General features: G+C 33.6%; 4 protein-coding genes across 6 annotated transcripts; 3 read left to right on the plus strand and 1 right to left on the minus strand.

Annotated features, from left to right (window-relative positions):
* The first annotated feature begins 765 nt into the window (after positions 1-765).
* LOC139099265 (myogenesis-regulating glycosidase-like) lies at positions 766-3,741 on the plus strand. The gene is made up of 4 exons (XM_070651686.1): positions 766-1,077; positions 1,714-3,012; positions 3,069-3,368; positions 3,424-3,741. The coding sequence occupies exons 1-4, from the start codon at positions 873-875 to the stop codon at positions 3,609-3,611; spliced, it is 1,992 nt and encodes a 663-aa protein (XP_070507787.1). The 5' UTR covers positions 766-872; the 3' UTR covers positions 3,612-3,741.
* Positions 3,742-4,659: 918 nt separating this feature from the next.
* Positions 4,660-16,084, minus strand: PCB (Pyruvate carboxylase). 3 transcript variants are annotated; one of them, XM_070651684.1, is made up of 11 exons: positions 16,066-16,084; positions 10,231-10,361; positions 9,745-10,156; positions 8,594-9,691; positions 7,665-7,709; positions 7,196-7,410; positions 6,853-6,987; positions 6,745-6,792; positions 5,614-6,687; positions 5,154-5,505; positions 4,660-5,097 (listed from the first exon to the last, which is right to left on the minus strand). In XM_070651684.1, exons 2-11 carry the CDS (start codon positions 10,324-10,326, stop codon positions 4,985-4,987), a joined length of 3,588 nt encoding a protein of 1,195 aa, XP_070507785.1. In that variant the 5' UTR covers positions 10,327-10,361; positions 16,066-16,084; the 3' UTR covers positions 4,660-4,984. The 3 variants fall into 3 exon arrangements, with proteins under 3 accessions (XP_070507785.1, XP_070507784.1, XP_070507786.1); XM_070651683.1 differs by lacking the exon at positions 16,066-16,084 and adding an exon at positions 14,627-14,743; XM_070651685.1 differs by lacking the exons at positions 7,665-7,709; positions 16,066-16,084 and adding an exon at positions 14,627-14,743.
* Positions 16,085-18,332: 2,248 nt separating this feature from the next.
* On the plus strand, positions 18,333-20,750 carry LOC139099188 (uncharacterized). The gene is made up of 6 exons (XM_070651585.1): positions 18,333-18,602; positions 18,650-18,694; positions 19,724-19,802; positions 19,858-20,236; positions 20,299-20,409; positions 20,615-20,750. The coding sequence occupies exons 1-6, from the start codon at positions 18,333-18,335 to the stop codon at positions 20,748-20,750; spliced, it is 1,020 nt and encodes a 339-aa protein (XP_070507686.1).
* A 938-nt stretch (positions 20,751-21,688) lies between these two features.
* On the plus strand, positions 21,689-22,763 carry LOC139099189 (uncharacterized). The gene is made up of 4 exons (XM_070651586.1): positions 21,689-21,848; positions 21,916-22,303; positions 22,461-22,571; positions 22,628-22,763. The coding sequence occupies exons 1-4, from the start codon at positions 21,689-21,691 to the stop codon at positions 22,761-22,763; spliced, it is 795 nt and encodes a 264-aa protein (XP_070507687.1).
* Positions 22,764-23,828: the final 1,065 nt, after the last annotated feature.

Raw genomic sequence — 23,828 nt, forward strand, 5'->3', positions numbered from 1 at the left:
TTGAAGTAAGTAAATAAATATATATAAGTAACAAAAAACACGTACAAAAAAATTCACGTCTTTTATATTCTTCATGCTAGTTTTTCTCTCCCATTCCAAAACAGTTGTGCATTGTAAATAAATATATTTTTTTTATTCCCCTGTTGATTTCATCTACTTTTTTTTATATCCATTGTATTTCTGCAAACCTAAACTATTTCTACTTTTCTTTCATTCTCTACGATTTCTAATATCAGCAAGAAATTACATAAAGTTGAAGTAGTCAATAAAGTGCTTTTTATGATTATTACATTAAATTTTCAATCACTTTTTCTTCTAGTGCTGCTTATCTTGATTGTGTTAAATGAATCTTTCCTGTGTTAACATTCTATTCTAGTCCATTTTTATCACCAACTGTCAAAAATTATTTGAATTTTTACAAACTCTAGATTGAATTTTAAATTTTAAAAAGTCGTTAAAGAAATTCGATTATCCGACTTTTTGATTGATTTAATTTTGTTGATTGCAATTTTTGTAACAAAAATGTCTATTTACTTCCTGAATCAATTAATTTTGATGCCACAAAATGCATTTACTATCAATCATGATAATCATCACGAGGCTGGTGCATTAGCACAAACTGCAAAATGTTTACAATTTAAATGTCAAATATGCATGCAAAAATGTCATTTGTAAGTCATCATTTGACCGAGAGTCATCAGCTGTTTCTGTTGGAATATTGGAATTGAATTTTCGTCTATTATTAGTAAATCATTGGAACTATTGGAAGTTGTTTACTTTCCAAAATCGTTGTACGAACAACGTAGATAAGATAAACGGCCACGAACTTCGAGTGATAAGTTAATGTTCAGTCTTTAATTTACCTTACAACAATGCAGATCGATCCAGCGAGCAAAGGCTTTCTGACAGTCTTTATAACTGTGATTGTCGGAACAATTGCATTCTTTATCGCATCAATATTTTTAGATTTTAGCAGCGATTTAGTTGTGCAGGAAATAAAATTTGAAAATTCAGCATTTCATGTTGATATTAAGAGGTTTAAGAGTGACAAACGATATGTGATTCAAGTGTTTAATGGTAGTTATCATAAGAATTGGTTGGATTACTTAACATTGAGAGCAAGGGATGGACATTTTGGATTAAATTACATATGCGTTATACCAGGGTTCGTTTAAACTTCGACTGCAAGCCTGTCTGTCTTGAACAAACTATAACATACAGTCGAAAAATCTGAGTCCGACTGATTCGACAGCACACCGTAAATCTGGAACTCACTTTTGTCAAGACGAGTTAGTTTGATTCCTACCAAAGGTAGGGTGACTCAATCATTGGCTATAGTGTTGCTGACATGATTAAACATAGGTTCAGTCCTTAAACTTGGGGAGTTAAGGCTTCCGATCTGATTCGGTTGCTGACCATACGTCAAGTGTTTCACTTTCTCGTGGTATTTCCTGATTTCACTAAGAACACCGCTGACAGCCGAAGCTGTATTGGGATTAGTAGGGTGTAGTGTGATAACAGTATAGTAGGTTTACAACCTTCTATATTCGAAACTAAACTGTTCAAAGAAGGCAACAAGAGTCCTCAACATTTATCTAATCTGACAAAGTGTCCATCCCTTGCCAAATCCCTATGTGATATGTATAATCCACTTCAAGTAATCTTATTTCAATTATTACTTTTAATAAACACTCTTCTTACTTAACTTCACAGATAAAGGAACAATTGCCCAAGAAATATTTTTTGGAAACGATTTTGGCGATAAAACAGTTCAAGTTGAAGCTATCGAAAATGGCTACAAGATATTCACAACTAGTTCCAATGAAATGTTTTTGACGCTTGATAAGGATGAGAAGAATTTTGCATCATTAAAAGTCAAAAGACGTGTTGAGAGTAAGGAAAAGATTCTTAAGGATTGCCTGCCATTAAGCAATGATGAAAATGTCAATTGGTACGGTGGACCTGAACAGAAGAATCAGAAATATCCAATTCAGCACTTTAGATTCTCTGATTATGCCTACATCACTAAGGAACTTGACAGTGCGGGTATCATGGAACGTTATTGGTTCTCATCCAGGAAGTTCTTCATCCTTATTGACTACGAGACTCCTTTGTTCATCGATCAAAATGAACATGAAATTTGCTTTACAGCAAAGAAGGAACTTCCTTATTATGTCCACAACAATGTCTTTGAATTCAACTACAAGATCGGTGTATCAACAAGTATGAAGGAACTTCATGTTAGTGTAATCAATAAGTACTTAGGAAAACCAAAAGGTGGAATGCCTGACGAAAGATTAATTCGTTATCCAATTTGGAATACTTGGGTAGAATTTGGACGTCAAATTAATGAATCCATTGTTGAGGAATTTGCACAAAAAATCGTTGATCATGGATTTAATCACAGCTTGATTGACATTGATGATTTCTGGGAAGATTGCTATGGATCAGGAATTGTAAATACTACAAACTTTGGTAACTTGAAAGCCTTAACTAACAAGCTTAAGAGCCAAGGATTTATTGTTGGAATGTGGACTCACCCGTTCATAAATAAAGATTGTCAGCCTTACTACGATGAAGCTGTTGCCAATAACTACTTAGTTAAATCTCACAATGGAAGTACTGAAACATCCTGGTGGAACAGCAAAACAAATCAAGCTGCACATTTCGATTTTACAAATCCAGCAGCTTTAAGCTTTTACCGTCGTAGACTTGAAGCTATTCAAAGAGATTTTGGAATTGATGTCTTCAAATTTGATGCTGGTGAAACGTCATGGTATCCAACAGATCCAAAGTTTGAAAGAGATTGGGACATAAGTCCATCACAAATCACAAGAGCTTTTGTTGAAATGGCTGCAGATTTCGGAAATAAGCTTGAAATCAGAGTTGGCTGGGGAACACAAAACCTTCATGTCTTGGTTCGCATGTTGGACTTTGATTCAAGATGGACGGCCGATAATGGATTGAAGAGTTTGATTCCAACTTTATTCCAGTTTAATTTTAATGGTTATGGTAAGTTCCACTTTTGAATTGAGGTTAAGCTTCCTTTTAATTGTCTATATCTACAGTTTTCGTTCTTCCTGACATGATCGGTGGAAATCAGTATGGCGCAGATGTAATCACTAAAGAGCTGTTCATCCGCTGGCTTCAAGCTAGTACTTTCATGCCAAGTTTACAATTTTCACATGCTCCTTGGCACTTCTTTGAGGACACAATCGAAATCACTAAAAAGTTCATTCAATTGCATGCTGATCATTCTGATTACATTTTGGAAAGATTCCAGTTGGCAATTGACAAAGGAGAACCTGTTAATGTTCCTTTATGGTGGATAGATGAGGATGATTATGAAGCACAAACTATTGATGATCGTAAGTGGTATTAATGTTTATTCTTAAAACTTAATGTTAATGTTTATATTTCCAGAATACCTTTTGGGTGACAAGATTATGGTAGCACCAGTTATTATGGATGGAGCGACTACAAGAAAAGTATACATTCCATCCGGAAAATGGAAAGATGGAAATTCAGACAGAGTTTATGAAGGAAAAACTTGGTATAATTATAGTGCACCACTTGACACACTTCCTTACTTCATCAGAGTTGAAGCTTAAATTTTGTAAATTCAAAGACTATTCAAAAATGGTAGGAATTGCTGAATTCACTTCCAAAATCTTACGAAGAATTTAACAATGCCTACTCAACGTTAATAATTCTAAAATAAAACTGTTAAAAATTTTGAAATATTTAACTTTAATTTCTGATCATAGCAATCATTTCATTTCATTTTTCCCTATCAACATAACCTCTCTAACCTATTAATCACTTTAAAAATGGTCGTATTTGAAGAATACTTTCCTTCCGAAAAAGATATAATCCAAAAATATGCAGAACGACAGAGGAAGCTTGAAGAAGTATCAATGGCTTTAAGAAGATCGGATAATTCTTTTAATGACCGTCCAACATCATTAATCGCAAGAAAACCAAGCTTAAGTGTAATTCTATCTGATATTCAACGTGATACGGATGAAAAATTAAAGCAAGCAAGTGATGTTGATACGAAGTTAGAGAAGATCCATAAGATGATTGAGGATGTTGACAATATCAACTTTATAATGGCACCAGGAAATGAGAAGGTCGTTTTTGATGGAAGTGGAGATGTTGCTGGATCGATTGAAGGTGAAGACTCTAGAATGCAAGAGTCTGCTACCTCAATTAATAGTCAATTGGAGATAAAGCCTATAGATATTCATTCGACAGTTCCGAAACGCGTCTTCAGACTTAACCAAAATGATTCATCATTGGAACTATCTGACTATAAGCCACCGCAAATTAAACCCACAAAAGCGTCAATATTGAAATCAAAATTCAATTTTGAAAAATCCCAAAGGAATCCAGCAACGTCTAGAAGCTTTCAAAGTAAATCGATTGCTGAGTCACCTTTAACACCCTCCAGAGCTGTATCGTTTGCAAGATTCGAAACCCCAAAAAGAGTTGAAAGCAAAAAGTTGAGTCAATCTGTTCGGAAGATACTCGATGATGCTAAAGAGAAGCACAAAGCAAGAAATACTGTCAAATCGACTGTTCCCGTAAATGTTGTGGATTTATTCTTAATTTGAGGATTTATAGATGTCGCGAATAAATTTTTAGTGAACAGAGGAATTTGTAATAAAAATTAAAATATTTATTCTATAAAACAATTTCAGATTACTTCAAAAAATGTTCATCACTAGAGAATAAGGAACAAAATTAATGTAATTTTAAAAAAAAGCAACATAAACACTAGACTCGCCACATATTATATAACTGCTTGGAAGCCTCGTAAATGTCTTATTCTCTCAGTCATTATTGTGATGTTGTACCTTAGTTTGTGGCAACTAAGTTGGATGTTATTGTTCGAAAAATTTACAGCACAAAACATTAAACAAAATTATAACAAGGGGGGCAATAAAACAATGAAAAAAATGCTTTTAAGGCTTTTTTAAAATTATTCAAAAGTGAGGATCAAGTCTTCTCCTTCTAATTTAGTTCCTGGCTCGATGTTCAAGCTCTTGACTGTTCCAGCGCGTGGAGATTGAACGACCATTTCCATTTTCATAGCTAAAAGTTTATTATTATTAATATTCAGCTATAAAATACATTTATCCATCGCTTACCTGACAATACAACAAGTGGTTGACCCTTTTCTACATGATCACCGATCTTAACACGAACATCAATAACAGATCCAGGCATTGGTGCACCTACTTCATTCTTATTTCCCTTTGTTGCTTTTGGATGAATGTGCATCTCCTTTGCAGCTTCCTTATCACGAATTAAAACTGATCTCAATTGTCCATTGAGTTCAAAGAAGACTTCCTTCTCTCCATTTGGCGTTAAGTCTTCAGCCATAGCCAATGTTTTGATATGAAGTGTCTTTCCTTTCTCAATTGTGACTTCGAATTCTTCTCCGACCTTTGGTCCAGTGAGGAAAATTCTTGTATCAAGTGTGTCGACTGGTCCATATTCCTGAAATTATAAGATTTTTGAATTTAGATTTTCAGACTTAAAGATTGAAATTTAATCCAAAGATTAATAATAAATCCTCGGATTAAAAAATTATATACAGCAACTTACCTCTCGGAATGTAAGGAAATCATTTGTAACTTGTGGATACAAAGCAGCTGACATAACATCACGATCGTTAGCATGTGGATGACTCTCAAGGACTTCCTTTTTCAATGCATCAAAATCTAGTGGAGGAAGGCTTTCACCTGGACGTCCTTCAACTCTTGGCATGTCTTTCAAAACACGAGATCTGAATGGTTCTTTGAATCCACCATGTGGAATACCAATTGCTCCTTGAAGGAACTCAACAACTGATTTAGGGAATGACAATTCTTCTGCACGCTCTTCAACTTGTTGGGCTGTGAGATGATTTTGTACCATAAATTGTGCTAAATCTCCAACGACTTTTGAACTTGGTGTGACTTTAATAATATCTCCAAGAAGTAAATTAGCTTCACGATATGCCTTCTTAACATCTTCGAAGAAATCACCAAGACCAAGTGAGAATGCTTGGAATTGTAAGTTTGTATACTGTCCACCAGGAATTTCATTCATATAAACATCAGCATTTCCTGATTTCATTGTTGTTGTACATTCAAATGGTGCATAAAGAGTTCTTGTAGTTTCCCAATATGCTGAATATTCAGAAATGTCATTTAATTGGAATCCAGTATCAAGGTCAGTTCCTTGAAGTGAAGCGACAACAGCTCCCATACTTGGTTGTGAAGTCATTCCACTCATTGAATCGACAGCAACATCAACAACATCAGCACCAGCACGAGCACATTCAAGCATACTAGCAACGCCAGCACCACTTGTATCGTGTGTATGAATGTGAATTGGAATATCTGGATGTTTTTGACGAAGAGCATCAATCAAAATTGTAGCAGCTTGTGGTTTCAACAAACCAGCCATGTCCTTAATGGCTAAAACGTGTGTTCCTGCCTTAATCAATTGATCAGCTAAGTCAACATAGTATTTCAAATTGTACTTTGTTTTGCTTGGATCTGAAACATCTCCTGTGTATGAAATTGCAGCCTCAACAACTCCACCAGCTTTTCCTGCTGCTTCCATACCAAGAATCAAGTTTGGTAAGTAATTCAAACTGTCAAAGACACGGAAAATGTCCATTCCACATTGAACCTAGAATGTTTTGAGGAATTAGTTTATGGATATAAGGTGGAAGAGCTTAATACTTACAGATAATTCACAGAATTTAAAGACAACATTATCAGGATAGTTGGTATACTGAAATTAAGGAGGTTAATTGTTTAAATGATCATTAGATGTAAAGCATGTGTAACTTACACCAACAGCATTGGCTCCTCTTAACAACATCTGGAAGGGGATATTTGGAATACGATTTCTCATTTCTTCTAATCTCTCCCATGGACATTCATGCAAAAATCTCAAACTGACGTCAAATGTTGCACCTCCCCAGTTCTACAAAGTAAATTATATTCAGGTATTAATACTCAAATATTATTTCTGGACTACAACTATTATAAGCTATAACTCAAGCATTTAATTGCCTTCAACTATTCTCGAAATCAATTTAACAGCAAACAGACACTCTCTGTTCGAAAACAATTAAAAAGTTCCTACTCAATAGCTTCATCAATTGAACATCTTAATTAAATTACAGACTTACCTCAAGTGCATACAAATTACTGAATTTGTGAGCAACAAATGGTGAAATTTTCAATAAATCATGTGTACGAACACGTGTTGCCAAAAGTGACTGATGTGCATCACGGAAAGTTGTATCCATCAACAAGAGATTCTTTTTACCACGAACTGCTTTAGCAAATGCTGCTGGACCTTCGGCTTTAAGAATATCTCTCAAGCCAGGTGGTGGTGCGTTGACTAAAATAATTGGTAATAAAGTATATTAGTATAAATGCATAAGAATCGATGGCCCTAGAAGGAATAAAAGATTGCAAGAAACTTGTTTATACACAACATTGACATTTATGACATAAACGCAAATAATGGATATATGCAAAACAATTTATAATGAATACTGAATAAGCATACTCAATCCATAATCATTACAAAATATAGCAGGACAAACAATAACGGCAGCAAAATAAAGTAATAAATATCATAAGATAAAATACCTTTACGTCCCAACCTTTCTTGAGCTAATGCCTCTGGAGACAAGTCTATTTAAACGTATTTTATGTGCGATTTTGTAATTTTTTTTTAATAAAACAAAAAATTATTAGTTAAATGATGAATTTAATAACAATCTATATTATAGTATCTAAAGCATGATAGATAGTCAGTAGGAAGGAAGAATAAAAGTTAAAGCATTTCAAAGCAAATTCCACACCTTAATTAAACAATGTCTCTAAACTGCAGTAATTGCGTCTTCATTCAAGGGCATTTTTGAGAAGTAAAGTTAAGGATTCTCGCAGGCTATGTTACCGGAACTATGGAAGTTTTTGGTATCATTCGAGAAATCTAAGCTATAGCACCTTTATCGAGTGATGCTGTTAAAGCAATTAACCAATTTAGTACAAAGAAAATTTAGAAACATTCTCTTGTGAAGTATATAATTCTCAAACAAAAATGCCAATTTTTGGACAGAATATTTCTTCGGTAGTCTAGTGGTGAGTATCAGATATAGGACAAGCCTTTGAAAATGAACAAAAATGCACCCAACTAATTCGTCTCTAATGATGTTCTGTGCTTATTTCACATTAAAAGCACACAGCAATTTTTTAACGGAGAATTTTGACTGTAAATGTCCAACTTACTAAACCAGTGGTAAATTGCAGGATGGAATTCGCCTTGAAACAAGAAAATAGATACACGGTGAAAAGAGTTTTTGAGGTCTCAACAAGAATTTTGTCAATCAGATTAATCACAAATTTCTAATAAATCTTTCTCCAAATAAAACCAATTGTTAATACATCTGTTTTGGAAGTAAAATTTTAAAAAGAGTTCCAAAAAGTATAATTTTGAGGTCAGAAAAAGTAAAAAAGCCAACTGAAGAAAATAAGAAGCTTAAATAATAAAATTTTTTGGTGACTTTATGACTTACCTAGTGGCGTTGTTGGAACATGTGCATGTACTTCTGCTGGTTTAAGCTTTGTAGCTAATGGAGTTTGTGGACCATTGACTAAAACTTGTCCAAGGTAATTGAGTAATTTTCCAGCGCGATTTTGTGATCTTTGGAATTTAAACAGTTGTGGATGTTCATCAATAAAGTAAGTATCAAGAACACCATTTAAGAACTTCTGATTTTCCAATACATTCATAAGGAATGGAATATTTGTTTTAACACCACGAATTCTAAATTCTCTTAAAGCTCTCGTCATCTTAGCAGCAGATGATTGCAAGTCAGAGGCATGTGATATGATTTTAACAAGTAACGAATCATAATATGGTGAAATAATGGCACCAGCATATGCAGATGCAGAATCAAGACGAATACCCATACCCTCACCGCTTCTAAATACTTCTAAACGTCCAACATTTGGTTGGAAATCATTTGCAGGATCTTCTGTTGTCACACGACATTGAATGGCATAACCTTGTGTCGAGATATTTTCTTGTGTCAATCCCATCTCAGGCAATGTCATTCCTTCAGCTACACGAATTTGTGATTGTACCAAATCAATATGAGTAATTTCTTCTGTTACTGTATGCTCCACTTGAAGACGTGCATTGACTTCAATGAAATAGAAATTACCCGCTTCATCGCACAAGAATTCAACGGTACCAGCATTTTCATATCCAACATGTCTGGCAAGTCTAACTGCATATTCTGTCATACGATCACGGGTTTCTGGAGCTAATCTTGGTGCGGGAGCAATTTCAACAACTTTTTGATGTCTTCGTTGAACGGAACAATCACGTTCATACAAATGCACAACATTGCCTGCTTTGTCACCAAGTAACTGAACTTCAATATGTCTTGGACGTTCAATAAATTTCTCAATAAACATAGCACCATTTCCGAAAGCAGCTTTTGCCTCAGAACTTGCTCTTTCAAATGATTCAGCAACATCTTCCATTCTCTTAACTACTCTCATACCTCGTCCACCACCACCATAAGCTGCCTTAAAAATCACAGGAAGACCATGTTGACGACAAAATGCTAATGCCTCTTCTTTGGTATGTACTGGACCGTCAGTTCCTAAAATCAAAAGTATTAGTCATGTATACTCAATGATATCATTCAGAACTTGCCGGGAACAATTGGAACTTGAGCTGCAATAGCTGCTTGACGAGCTGCAACTTTATCACCCATTTGCTGTACAACTTTTGGTGATGGTCCAATAAATCTAATTCCAGCATCAATAACTGCTTGTGCGAAATCAGATCGTTCGCTGAGAAATCCATAACCAGGATGAACAGCATCAACATCATTCTCCTTACAGACTCTGATAATTTCTGGAATGTTAAGGTAAGCTTCAACTGGAGGCAATCCTTTGCCAACTAAATATGATTCATCAGCCTTTTGTCTATGCATATGCATTTTATCCTGTTCTGAATAAATGGCCACGGACCGTATTCCCATTTCATTACATGCTCGAAATACACGAATTGCAATTTCACCGCGATTAGCGACAAGAACCGAGCGTATTGGCTTGTATTCGATCTAGATCCGATAAATAAAAGTGATATTTCGTTAATTAATCTGTGAATTAAGGTAAACAGCTTGATTGAACTCACATCTGTTGAGTATTTATTTTTGCTGATATTAAATATTCTGATTCTCGATGCATGCCTGAATGCTCGAATTCCATTTCCAGCTGTGTAAATTGACATTTTGATTATCTTGTTTAATTAATTCTTAAGAACACCTGAAAATAAACAGATGAGAGGAAGTGGACATTAATATTGTGCATTGTTGCAAAATAGTAATTAAAATCAAGTAAGGTAATATTGTGTGCATAAAGATTAAGCAGCGCATTTTTTGAAAAACTCCAAAAACCTTAGTCAATATTAGGTCATGGCCATAAAAGTCAAGGCATCACTTAAATGTAGCTTAATCGTAAATATTTACAAAGTTCCACATTGTAACGCATTTTCCTTCAAAACATGTACACACTCTGTAAATCACGAAAAACTTATCCCACACCCACGCAATACACGCGTCTCCCAAATGTTTCCTTTTGTTTCATTTTCTTATAGGATTGACCCACATTTATAAAAATAGATAAGATAAATAAGAATCTAAGAAAATCTGGCGCAACAAGTCAAAAATATACTTAGTCACGTTAGTGTGAAGATATCATGCCCAGCACATGCTTCTTTCTAATACCAAGTCAATCACCTCTTCCGTAACAAATCAAGTCACGAATCTTTTTAAGCTACTGAATTACATTCACATAATTAAATTTTCAAAACTGGATAGCTTCTCTACATGTTTTATAGCATGTGAAGGACATAGAAATATGCAGTCTTGTTTATCATATCTATTTAAATGTCGCGACTATCCGACGCCGAATTGCATGCATCAAAGAATTGTAATTTATGTCCATTAAAGAACAACAACTTGTTATTATTCTAGCTTGTGCGTACGAAGAGAACTGATAAGCAGCACAGATGATGTTTTATTGAGGAAAGAATAACGTAAGTAATCGTTAAGGCATATCAAACCGCACGCATTGTAATATGTCACTGATATGAAATTGTAAAATAATTATTTAATCGATAATTTACAATGAGAGCAACGCTCGTGGTATGTGCATGATTATAGTTACTAGTCTGATGTAGGGATTTCAATGCCGGTCCAAAATTTCAATCCCAGGATTACGGTATTGGTAAAACGTGCCGAATATCGGGATCCCGGGATTGAAAACCCTAATCTGATTATTCTGTACAATAAATAAAGCCAGCCTGCATTGCACTCAACGACTCATGTAAATCAATGCATTTATTTAATAAGGTTCAAGTCATGTGAGCCACAAAATCTGATCTACTTGATCTATTTGTCTTGCAAATTCACTCCTTTGGACGTAAAAACATCACACATGTTTTTCTGTTTACAAAAAGCCCTGACAAAGGCATATGTAGCACTTATGTGATAACACAAGGAAAAACAAAAAGTCAACGCACTACCTTATCAAGATTTGTCTTTCAATTTAGCACGATTCTATAATCAACAAAAAATATTTTTTGGTATATTGGAAGATTATCGACAAGAGGCAACAAGCAGGCAAGAAGACATGAAAATAAGGTTGTTTGATAAGACATTTAGCATGAAGTGTAAATAAATAACATTTTATTGTATTCATGATAATTCGAACTAAAGAGGCGTAGACTGTATTTTGCAATTAGTATCAATTTCTAGCCAATATTTACTATATTCACTCTGACTTCTTATCGCGATAATAAATAACATTTTATTATTTTTTTGTGGTTCACTAAATTACCGCACGTGAAAATATTCATGGACTTTTAGACTTGACGTCTTATTATTCTTTTTTAAAAGTATCATCCACATTAGAATATTTAATAAACAACAGCAAGGCAATAAATTTTTTTCGAGTGTCACTTTTCGCCAAAAAAATATCAAATGAGATACAGTAAGGAAGTTTTTCGAGTGATTACGCATTTTTTGGTATTTACCGGAAGTGATATGAATTTTGAATTCCAAATTTTGTTTATTTCGAAAAGTTTAAAGTTAATTAGGTCACTTTGATTGAATTTTGTTATTAAAATCTAATGCAACTTAAAAGAATTAATTAAATCCATCGGATTAAAAATTTAATCCACCGAATTAAAATCAAATTTATGACAATTTTGAACATAATTACAATTCTATCCTAGTAATAACAGTCTAGACACAAGACACACCTCCAACGACCTGCCTAACAATTAATTCAATCAAAAAAGTAGCTAAATAACAGGTTTTTACTGTCGCGGAATAAGAACTGCCTCAAATCTCTTTCACGAGATTTTTTTCATTGCCGCACATGCATTCAGTAATCATTTACGCGATTCTTCACATCTTCACGCGAGATCTCTACTTGTGTTTCGTTTCAAGTTCACGGCCACTTGACTTTATTTGCAATCGACAGTCTGATTCAGTTAATTTGGCTCTTTTGTCAATTTTTATGACTGGCAAAAAGCTCTTATCAGCACAAAAATGCAATTAATGAATTTATCGCGGTATGTTGAGTTAATTTTTTTTTTTAAAAAAAAAGAGATAAAATAATGATATTTATTATTTAACCTAATATCTAGTATTTCATGGCTTTTTGAGGATCAATTTGTCTCGGTGCCAAAAAATATTGTTTTCATCCTATAGATTTTCTGTACAAGGAAAATAAGTCTAAAAATGAATACGGCAAGAATTTAAAGCAAAAATAAAAGATTTTAAGCTGTAAACAACAACAAATAACTGAATGTGAATTTTGTTATTGGTAAGTGACTTTTGTACACTTTTATAGCAACAAGATTACTTATAAGACTTCCGTAGAATTTGAACTTTTGATATGGGAGGATTTGATTGTTATTATGGAATATTATTTGGTATTGACTGCCTTAATTTGCGTCATTGATTTATATTTGTAGGGAAATGCATTGATACTCGAATGTAAGGAGCTTATTTCTTGATTCGAGCATTTGCTTGCTTATGCATTTAGATAAAATCTTTGGAAACTGCACAGACTCTAATTTTAGAAAATAAGCAATTTAAAGCTGGAAATTTAGTTTTACGAGCAGAACTAGTAGTTGACTCGAAGTTATGAAAATTTTGTATTTTATAAGAAGTCGAGTCGATTTTTCGAGCTCAACTTTTGGGTATACTCCAAAAGCAAAGCAAATTGGAAAAATTGAATAGATTGATAAATTGTCACTTTTGCATACAATTTATCCGAACAGCACAATGCATAGAACTGCATTTTTCGCCGTAAAAATTGATCGAAATCAATCAATACGGTGCAATCAGAGCAACTTTGCATGCTGTTATTAATACAGCAACGTAGCGATGACCTAGCAAACATGAAGTGCCGTTCGGTAAGTACTGTTCAAGAATATAGCAAAAGTGGGAGCTTTTCAAACTTATCAAGAAATGAGCATAAAATTAACTGTTATACTTTGTATGCAGCATGCAAAACAAAATCAAAAATCTACTCGAATCAGTGCACTTTTTGATTTGTTTCCCTGCCAACATTTGGGATTTCATTTTATTACAGCTATTTAAGAATCTATCTAGTATACGAGTAAATGGATACCATATGAAATCTACTTTATAGATATACAATCTGATTCAAATTCAAAAAGTCTCTATTTTAGAATCAATCATTTTTAATTGAATCAATTCTGCCATAAAATTGTATAGCAACAAAACTTTAGTAATTCATAGCCACATTATCATCTAATCAAACGTACATGATGAAAATGATTTATTTTCAGAAATAATAATGCACAAAATAAACTTTCCGCGTTTAAAATGCCAAACGGTGCAAAGTTCTACTTTACTTCTTATGCTGCTTGTTTTTGTATTTTTTTCCTTCCTTTATTATTCGTACTGTATTATGATTAGAAATAATAATCAGCCTAATGAAAAACAGAAAATTTTTAGGGACTCTAAACAGTAACAAGATAGTTCGAGACGCTGCACATTCTATTTCTCAGTGACCGCATTAAAACAGCGGCAAAATAAATTATAAGATGATTTATAAATAGAATTTGAAACACTAATTTCTCGGTCGTCTACATGCGAACATTAGAGAAGATGAATGTTCTGATCACAAAAATTACGTAATTTACATTAAACAAAGAAAATATTGTTATTTGTCTTTAGCGCCACCTGTTTCAATACAGAAAATTTTTAACATTCTCAACATGACGGGCAAGTTTTTAATGAGAAATTTCAGCCACAAAAGCCACATTTTGTACGAGTGATTATGCAATTATTTAAGATCATTAGCATGCAAGCGACCTCCCGAAAAAAAAACATTAAATTTCACATTTTTTATAGGTACGAAATTGTCTATCACGATATCTTCACGTTTAAGAAACGCATTAAGTTTTTTATCTATTACTACACATGCTTTTTTCTACGCCGCACAACTCTTTATTATTTTTTCACACAAAAATTGAGAAAAATATTTACTTTTTCTTCTTCCCAACACGAGACTACAAAATAAAAAATATATTTTTCCGTAAAATAAAATTTCCAACTTAATTCAATCGTAGCCGCAACAGAACTGAATTTACTCAACTAAAATTATATGTGTTTTTTTCGTATTCTCAAGTTCATTAAAAATATCAGCCGGCATTTATGTGCGAGAGAGAGAATATGGGAGAATATATGCAATCTCTGTAAACGACAACAGAGAGCGGCACATGATAGCGATTATTACAAACTGGTTCTTATACTTATGTTTCGTGTGACTTGTTTGTGTCTTGTTCAGTTTGAACATTAATTTCGCAAATTTTGATTAAATGACACTTACAGGAAAATAGCTGAGATTTACGCAAATGGCAACGAAGTCATCGATTGAGCTCATAAACAAATTAATTTTATTTTCTTTTTCTGTTAAAAAAATTAGCACTTCAACTTTAATAGGGCAATAATGATTGATATGGAAAGCAGCGATAATAAATATTTAGTCAGAATCTTTATGAAGTGTTTACTTTTACTATTACACACTGCAATACTGAATCGGTGTCAATCTGAGTGCGATTTTAATCGTGAAAATCGATTTATGATTCATCATTTCTGTTGTTCTCTATTTTACGAACTGGTTCTTTTCATCAAAATTGCTATTTTTTCGTTCTCATTTCTATCATAGACTATAATTTACATAACTTGATATACTTGATAGCAACAAAAGAGTTAGCAGAGAGGTCAATAAATCCATTAATAGAAAATAATCTGAGCCTCTTCATACATATCAGCTTACTTGTTATTACATAATAAATTTCTTTTCTGTGGATGGCTGAATCATCTGTGATAAGAGCTCATACGATTCAATATATTCTGATTAACAGGTTAAATGTTTTCTCAAATCTTAAACTTAGCGACTGTCACAGTATTAATTCGAAAATATTGATTCTTACTGGATCTTTTGAAAGTTTTATAAATGTGAGAATTTTGGATTAGAATCAAGAATTAATTATCTAATCAATACACTTGGCCTCTGCTTTAAGCTTGTTATGTAAAATCACAGATTTAAACAGCTTTTATATCACTGGATCTCGAAATAAATTAGCAAATAATTGAGCAATGAATAGCCCAAATAAATTTTTTATTGATTAATTGTGAAATTCCACTTTTAATTAATTAAATTAGCATCTTAATTAAAGCACTTTTTAAAATTGTATCATTAAATCCACAATAATTAAACTTGAGAAAATTATGAGTTGAATTAGCAATGTTTAAATGGATTTTATCTTGAAAAGAGTAGAACAAACATCCAGTTCCACTTTTATCTACTGTTGGCACTAGAAAATTATTTTTTAATTACTCAAAATATCATTTTCGGATAACTTATCTCTAATTTTTTTAAGACACGAATTTCTATACTATTTAAACTGATAATAACTTACTTTTGATGTTAAATAATAATTTTATTGCCTTCTTTACGATTACACCCACTTCTTATGAATTAATATTGTCCAGGAGGACTAAAATTGACAAAAAACAAAAATTGTGCAAGCAACTTATTGATTAATCTTTGAAACGAGTATGAAGCTTACTACATCAATTTATTGAATTAAGCGCATTTATTCAAATTATTACCGTTAAAATGATAAAGCAAGCTATTTTAAAATTCAATGTGAATTATTTACAAACTTTAATTAATTCCAATTAAATAATAATCGTCAATTGTATGTCTAATACAACGATAGACTAACAAAATAAGAACAGAAGCATGTTTCGTGGCTGAAAAGAGAAATTTGCGCTAAAAACACATGGTTCGTGAGAGAAGAGAGAATTTGAGAGAATTGTGCTTTTATGTAAGGGAAAGTTCTCCCAAATGGGACAAGAGCTTTTGAAAGCTTATTAATCAGCTTTTAGCTTTCAAGTTTTAAAAAGCTTTCCAACGGCTTTTATGAAAATCTTTTTCTTACACGTGTTTTATTAGCATTAAACTGTAATGGGCAACTGCAGAAATATCACATACAGCAAGCATATCCAAATTTTCAGCAAATTAATAGCAACATCATTCTAAATTCTTTACCTTTATGCTAATAATTAACACCACAAAATGCAGATCCATAAGAAATGTTGAAGAAATCCTGTGCATTAATATCCAGTCACATTCCATCCACTCAACATGAAGCACCTATTAATCATAATATTCATAACAGAAGTAAATAAAGTAACAAGTCTATTGACATTTACAACAGGTGCGACAAATGGTGTAAGTTTATTTGTGAAAATTAAAATTTAAATCATAAACTTTTGTGAAAATCTCCAAAACTGAGCGCTTACATTGATGGAAAATTTGATCACATGGTTCACCAGCTTGTCCGAGCATCTCAGCTTTTAAGTAGTCATAATGCTCTCTGTTCACTATTACATCTGATGTTGATGATGGGCTGGAAGAGGAATTGATTTCAGTAAATATTAAGGAAGTTTAAAGGAAAAGATTCCTTACGTGAAGAATAAGTGGAACAGCTCCCCAAAAAGTCCACTGTGAATTCCGAAATTTGATTCAGCTGCTTCACAAATCGATCTTAAAACACAATATCTTCCTTCTAATCCTTTTGCTGTGAGCATCTTTGCAAATCCATCGTATAACAGCCTGAAAAAGACAATAAGCATGGTTAAAGGTCAGAGGAACCCAATTTCTAACTAGAATGGCTAGCTCTGAATAGTATAAGTCGGTTAATTAACATAGTGCCGGATTGAAATCGAATGCTGTACTAAGTCATAGTCACACCGGCTTGAAACCGGATTTTGATCGATTTACCGAAGTTTGGCATTCCAATACTCTTACTAGTTTCCACTTACCATCGAGTTCCACTTGTATCCATCAATTCTTCTTCGGTCTTCAATGGATAATCACTCAATTTTGGAATATTTCCTTGATTATCGATATGATCATCAAACATGTCATCCTCCTCATTATACAGATCATTATTTTGAATGTTGTCTTTAAGTTCTATATTTCCAACTTCCTTAACTTCGCCATCATACTTTTCATATTTTTGACCGGATATTTTATCAATCAAGACTTCACGTTTTCTTCTACCACCGTAAGGGAAAGGCTTCCAGGCTGTCTCAACATACTGTGATACTGTATTCAATGCAGTTTGTGTTAGATTTTTTGGTGGAACTAAAAGACCGTCGTAGTTTGGCCAGAATCCATTAAAATGAGGCCACTTGAGTTGCTGTGCTGTAGATTCAGGAAGAAAGTATTGAGCTTTGACTGTCCAACCTAAAAATATTTATTTTGATTAGAGGCTGTAATATTCTGTCAGGAACACTTGACTTACCATAAGTAACAGCTTCATTCTCAAGATTTAACGGAACTCCCAAACCAAGAATCAGCTGATGCCCTAAAATATGATGAAATTATCCATTAAATTGAATTGCTTTAGACAGTATTAAGCACATACTTGTGGGCGACGTAGGAGGCACAACCAAATATCCATCCGACCATCTTAATAAGTCAATCACAAAAATTATGAATAATTCCTTCATTTCTTAACTCTATGGCTTACAAAATCTGACTGAATTATTTCCATACCAAGAATATTTTCTGTTAAAACAGACACGATTTAATTACCAAAAGTGTATATAGTCCAAATCAACATGTTAATTAATGAAAAACCTTACTTTCATCTTTCTTTATATTCCGTTAATCATGCACTATGGACAGTATCTTGTTGCTCTTTCTCTTCCACTTGGAAGTCCAGAAAGTAATATCTTTATGTCGTATAATTTTGAGGCAAATTATGTGCTACCTGCAAAGTCAACTGATTTTACACAAGGACTTTATGATAAGATTCTCTTGATTAATGGCGTTGAGCAGAATGAAACATCATCGAGGATGGCTGGATTCAATGCTTTCTCAAGAAAGCATATTTACAATATGATTGAAGATAAAATGGAGCTATTTGGGATAGATGGAAGGGCTTGTTTGTTGAGGTTGATATGTGAGGCTGGAAGAGTAGATTTTAGAAGCATCAATGGAGTTCTTGGATCAATGGCTCATATTTTGATGACGTAAGTTTGATTTGATATGTTTTTTTATTTACTGCAATTTGAGGTTATGTTTACATTTTTGTTGCTGTATTTAATCCAAAGGTTTACCAAAAGTTAGTCCTTTATAGATAACCTTTCTCCAAATTATCGACACTCATCCAGAGCAATAGAATATTTCATCCGAATGAAATTCAGTGTCAATCCCTTTCCTTTCTCAGATGACTCTTAAAATTGAGTCTACCAATTGGTTCCGACTTTCCAATTTCCAATACTAAGTACATTGAAGTGCTACATTAGATATGATCTTTGGGGATCTTTGGAATTCTAGATTTGCCTATTCTCACTTGTAATGTCATGAGCATTCAACAAATCCCTGTCATAAATGGAGCACTCTATATAACAATTGGGAGAACAGTATCTGTTGGGAATCGAAGCCAAGTACTCACAAGAGTTGTACAGATATCCGGCCTGTTGCGTAACCATTCGACCACAGATGCCGTACTCTGGGATCGCAGACACCACACCACCTATCTTTACTACCCATATTCCATAGAACACTCCTGCATATCACTTCTTATAATCATCATTTTATGCATGTATACTTCTCATTCAACATTATTTTCAGACCATCATCATCAACAAATGAATCAGATATGGACGAATATATCGATGCCGAAAGTTCTAATAATAACTGTTCAAAATATCGCAAGAATTGTCGAATCAAATTGTTAGATTCATTTTCAAAATCAAAATAAAGTATAAAGTATATACTCTAAAAATAAATAGGTCAATATTACAAAAGATTCTCTCTTAGTGTTTGCATAAGTAATTGATACTTTCGTTGAGAATGTAACACAATTCTACAGAGAAAATATATTTCTAGTAGTTTCCCTTCTACTTTTCAAGTACTGTAATTATTATGTGCTCGTTCCGCTTCATTTCATTTTAATCATTCACAGCTTAATGATGCATTCATTATATTTTAAATCATTTATTTTTATCATAATTGTGACTTGCGGTAATTGTGGAAATCTTGGTGATAATTTAAAGGATGAACATTTAAGGCATGAAATTGTAAAGCGTGGTCTTGGATGGCCGTGGTTAATTTACGCATTAAATGCTGCAACAGGTAATTAGTTCTTCATTACTGTTTATTGGAACTGACTGAACTATTTGAATTACAGGAATTCTCGTTGCACTTGCGATTCCTCTACATGACCTTGACAGAAATGTCTTCATGTCCTACAATTTTGAAGCTAATTATAATATGGTCGGTCAGCCGTCAGATTCAGTACCTGGGCCTCCATATGTGAGATGGAAATTGGGATCTACATATGAAGACATGTCAGTGAATCCAACCGGAGATGCTGCAATCGACGAATCGGTTGCTAGAAGTTTGAATAAAGGTAATGAAACAATAGAGCTGGAAGAAGTGACTACGACAGAAGAAATCAATCATATTGATGATGAGGATATCAATGAGATCAAAAAGAGAAGCTTAATGGATAGAGTACTGCTCACCAGAAAAGGAGTTTATAGAGTTCTTGAGAGTAGGATAACAGCGTAAGACAAGAAGTTGTTCAATTCATGCAGTGAAAATTAAGTTATTTCTTTTATATTCACAGAAATGGAGTCGATGGAAAGAAATGCCTCCTACGTGCTATATGTGAATCAGCATCAAACTCATTATTAGAAGCTAATGGAGTTTTAGGACACATATTGCATATTATTCTGACGTAAGGATGATATGTTACTGTTAATTTTAAGCAAGCTTTGAGCTAGTCTATGAATCTGAATCAGAGCTCGATGTCGGCTCGAATCTTGTATGGAAAAGTCGAATCGACTTCGAACTCTGTTTTGAATTCAGTTTACATATGATCTTGTTTAAAACTAACATTTAAATGAGCTGTTTCCTTTATCTAAATTTTATTTTCATTTTAGGCCGTCAACATCGATTGATGAAAATCTACCGTCGGAATATAACAAAGCAGAAGAATTAGGTTATCGAAATGACTGTGCAAAATATATGCGAAAGTGTGATTTTAGTTTACTGGATGCTGTTTCTACCTTTGTATAAAAGTTTTGGCTACTTACTAAATAAATCTGTTGCTTTACATTTACTGCTTAATTAGTAAAACTCTTTTACTGCTCAATTAGTGATTCTTTAAGTTTAGAATTGTGGATTATGTATTGAACTGTGATATATCGTTGGCTATTTCTAGCAGATAGTTTGACTAGTTGTATGTCTAGTTCTAAGGACGACTAATGTTGTCAACCCTAGAAATAGACATACAACTTGTTAAATAAAGGTCTGTATCGTGGTATATTGTGGTCTGTATACTGGGTGGTAGATAAGAGAATAATACCATTATTCAACTATTTGGAATAGTCTTAATTTAGCCCCAAGAAGACACTGCCTTAAGGATTTATGTTTACTTTTTATAATTGACTACTTTAAACATATCACAAACATTACCTAAGTAGACACTCCGTTTTGATCAAAGCTTACGTATTACCCATGACGTCAGCAAACTAATCGACATTATTCTGTCTTTAAATTCTAGAAATAAATCCATTTCACCCCATTTCACAAAGTTAATTCACTTTATATTGAAACCAATCTTCTTATCGTCTACACAAACTAGAATCACTTTATAGACTGCCAAGTATCTCCTTACTCTTCAGAATTTTCAGAATGGTCTTGTGACTCCTTCCATCTTAAACTATTTTTAGACATCCAAAAAACGACCACATCGATATCAACAAATGAAATCAGTTCAATTTTAGAACTAGATAAGTTCCAGAGAATTAGATGAGTAAATAAATATTCTCTGTTAGTGATTGGATTATAAAAGTATAATAGATGAAGCGTGCCACTCGATATTAATCATATGATAAATTTTATGTATGTACCATGGTTCTGTTCTATAACCCCCTTCTACATGCGTAACAAGAACGGTAATTTTTTTGGTACTTTTTACGCTTCATTTCATTTTAATCATTCACGGACCAAAGATGTCTGTCTTACCATTAAAATTAGTGATTTTAATTTTACTAGTGACGTGCACAGTATCTGCAGTTTTAGAGGATAGTGTGAAGGAACGACATATTCATGAAATCACAAAACGTGGCATTTTTTGGCCACAGCTCCTTTTTCCACTTAATGCAGCAACAGGTATACAAAATATTTAGTTCGACTAGTCCTTGATCCAATAACTAACGTAGAGTATATCCAATTCAAGGCATACTTGTTGCTGTTGCTGTTCCTCTTCACGATATCGACAGAAATGTCTTCATGTCGTACAACTTTGAAGCTAATTACAATCTAGCCAATGTCCCAGCCGATTCATTTCCTGGACCACCATTTGTACGATGGAAGTTAGGGTCTACATATGATGACATGTCAGTAAATCCAACTGGAGATGCTGCAGTAGATGATTCTGTTGCTAGAACTTTAAGCAAAGGAAATACTACAATTGTGGACGAGGAAGTGATAGAAGTGACGACGACAGAAGAAAGTAGTCATGTTGATGACGTGGAGACTAATGAGATTGAGAAGAGAAGTATAATGGATAGAGTGGTGCTTTCCAGAAAAGGAGTTTATAGAGTGCTTGAGAGTAGAATTACTGCGTGAGTATAAAAGCAGCAGCAACAAGATCGAAAGGGCATCTTTACGTATTTATGACTATATCCCATTAACATGACGACGTATTCATGCCCTAAAGGCTATATTGCGCCGTTCTGGTCTATGAATTTAGAAGCTAACGAAATATATTGTATTTTACAGTAATGGAATTGACGGCAAGAAATGCCTCCTACGTGCCATATGTGAATCAGCATCGAATTCACTTTTAGAAGCTAATGGTGTTTTAGGTCACATACTACACATTATTCTCACGTAAGTAAAATTTCAATTTCTGTCTAGACTTAATTTTTAGAAATTATTAATTTTAGACCGTCGTCATCAATGGATGAGAATCTACCATCGGAATACAGTAAAGCAGAGGAATTAGGTTACAAGAATGACTGCACGAAATATATAAGAAAATGTGATTTCAGTTTATTAAATGCTATAAGTACTTTTGTGTGATATTTGTGGGTACATAGGGGTCGTTTGCTTATTAGAGGGGAGGTGGAGTGTCTACTGTTTTGTAACAGCTTACAGGGGAGGCACTGCGTACTGTAATAAGTGAAAGATCCCAAAGTAAGATTGATAATAAATGGCAATAGCTGTGTACCTCAATAAATCTAAACTTTAACCAAAATCCGAACTTTTGACTAACTTTACATGCTCAGACCAAAAGTCTATTATCTAGCCTACAAACATAAATATCGTCAAGCATTCAGCTACTCAAAAAGATAGATCTATCTAAATTTAGCTGGAAATTTATTAGTAATGAAAATGAACATGTCACGATATCCATTTCTTCTGTTCCATTTCTCCCCATTTATTATTATTGTTCTATTGGAATTTGAACAGTTTAGATCGTTCGTCATGAGTCAAAATTTTAAGTTTTTAGTGGTTATTGTGGCTCTTCTACAGGAAATAAATTGCGCAGTTGAATTTGATAATTCATTGTCAATGTTTAGGACGAAGGATGTTGACAAGACATTGACGCTATCAAGAAAAAAACGTCTGCTGCCAGTTATACCGCCTGCGCCGCCTCTATTTCCATCTATTCTGTATGGATATAATGCAGCTACTGGAATTTTGTGTGCCATAGGTATGAATATGCTTATTTTATTAGTGAATTGTTCAATATTTGTGGATCAAGTGCAGTGGTGGGCAACCTACAGTGCCGCTGCAAAAATGTCGGAAATCCGCTGACCCGTATGCTGTGTGCGGTTTCGGTCATGACATACCACCAAAATGTGCCGCGAATGATAAAAGATTGCCCACCACTGTTCTAGTGCTTAAAATTAAGTCTTGTTCCAATCATTAAAACAGCCAACGTGTCAAGTTCTTAAATGTGTCAAACTAATTCCTTTACAGCTGTTCCTGTTGCACTTGAAGAATACAACGTTTTCGTATCGTACAATTTTGAAGCTAATTACAACATGGCTAACGTCCCAGGCGATGCCATTCCTGGACCTTTAAATCGACTTAAATTGAATGATAAATATCCATCAGTCGATCCAACTGCTGATGCTTCTT

This window comes from Chironomus tepperi, unplaced genomic scaffold (assembly GCF_022539635.2).
Source record: "Chironomus tepperi strain 1889 unplaced genomic scaffold, CSIRO-AGI_Ctep_v1 contig_465, whole genome shotgun sequence".
Taxonomy (NCBI): Eukaryota; Metazoa; Arthropoda; class Insecta; order Diptera; family Chironomidae; genus Chironomus; species Chironomus tepperi.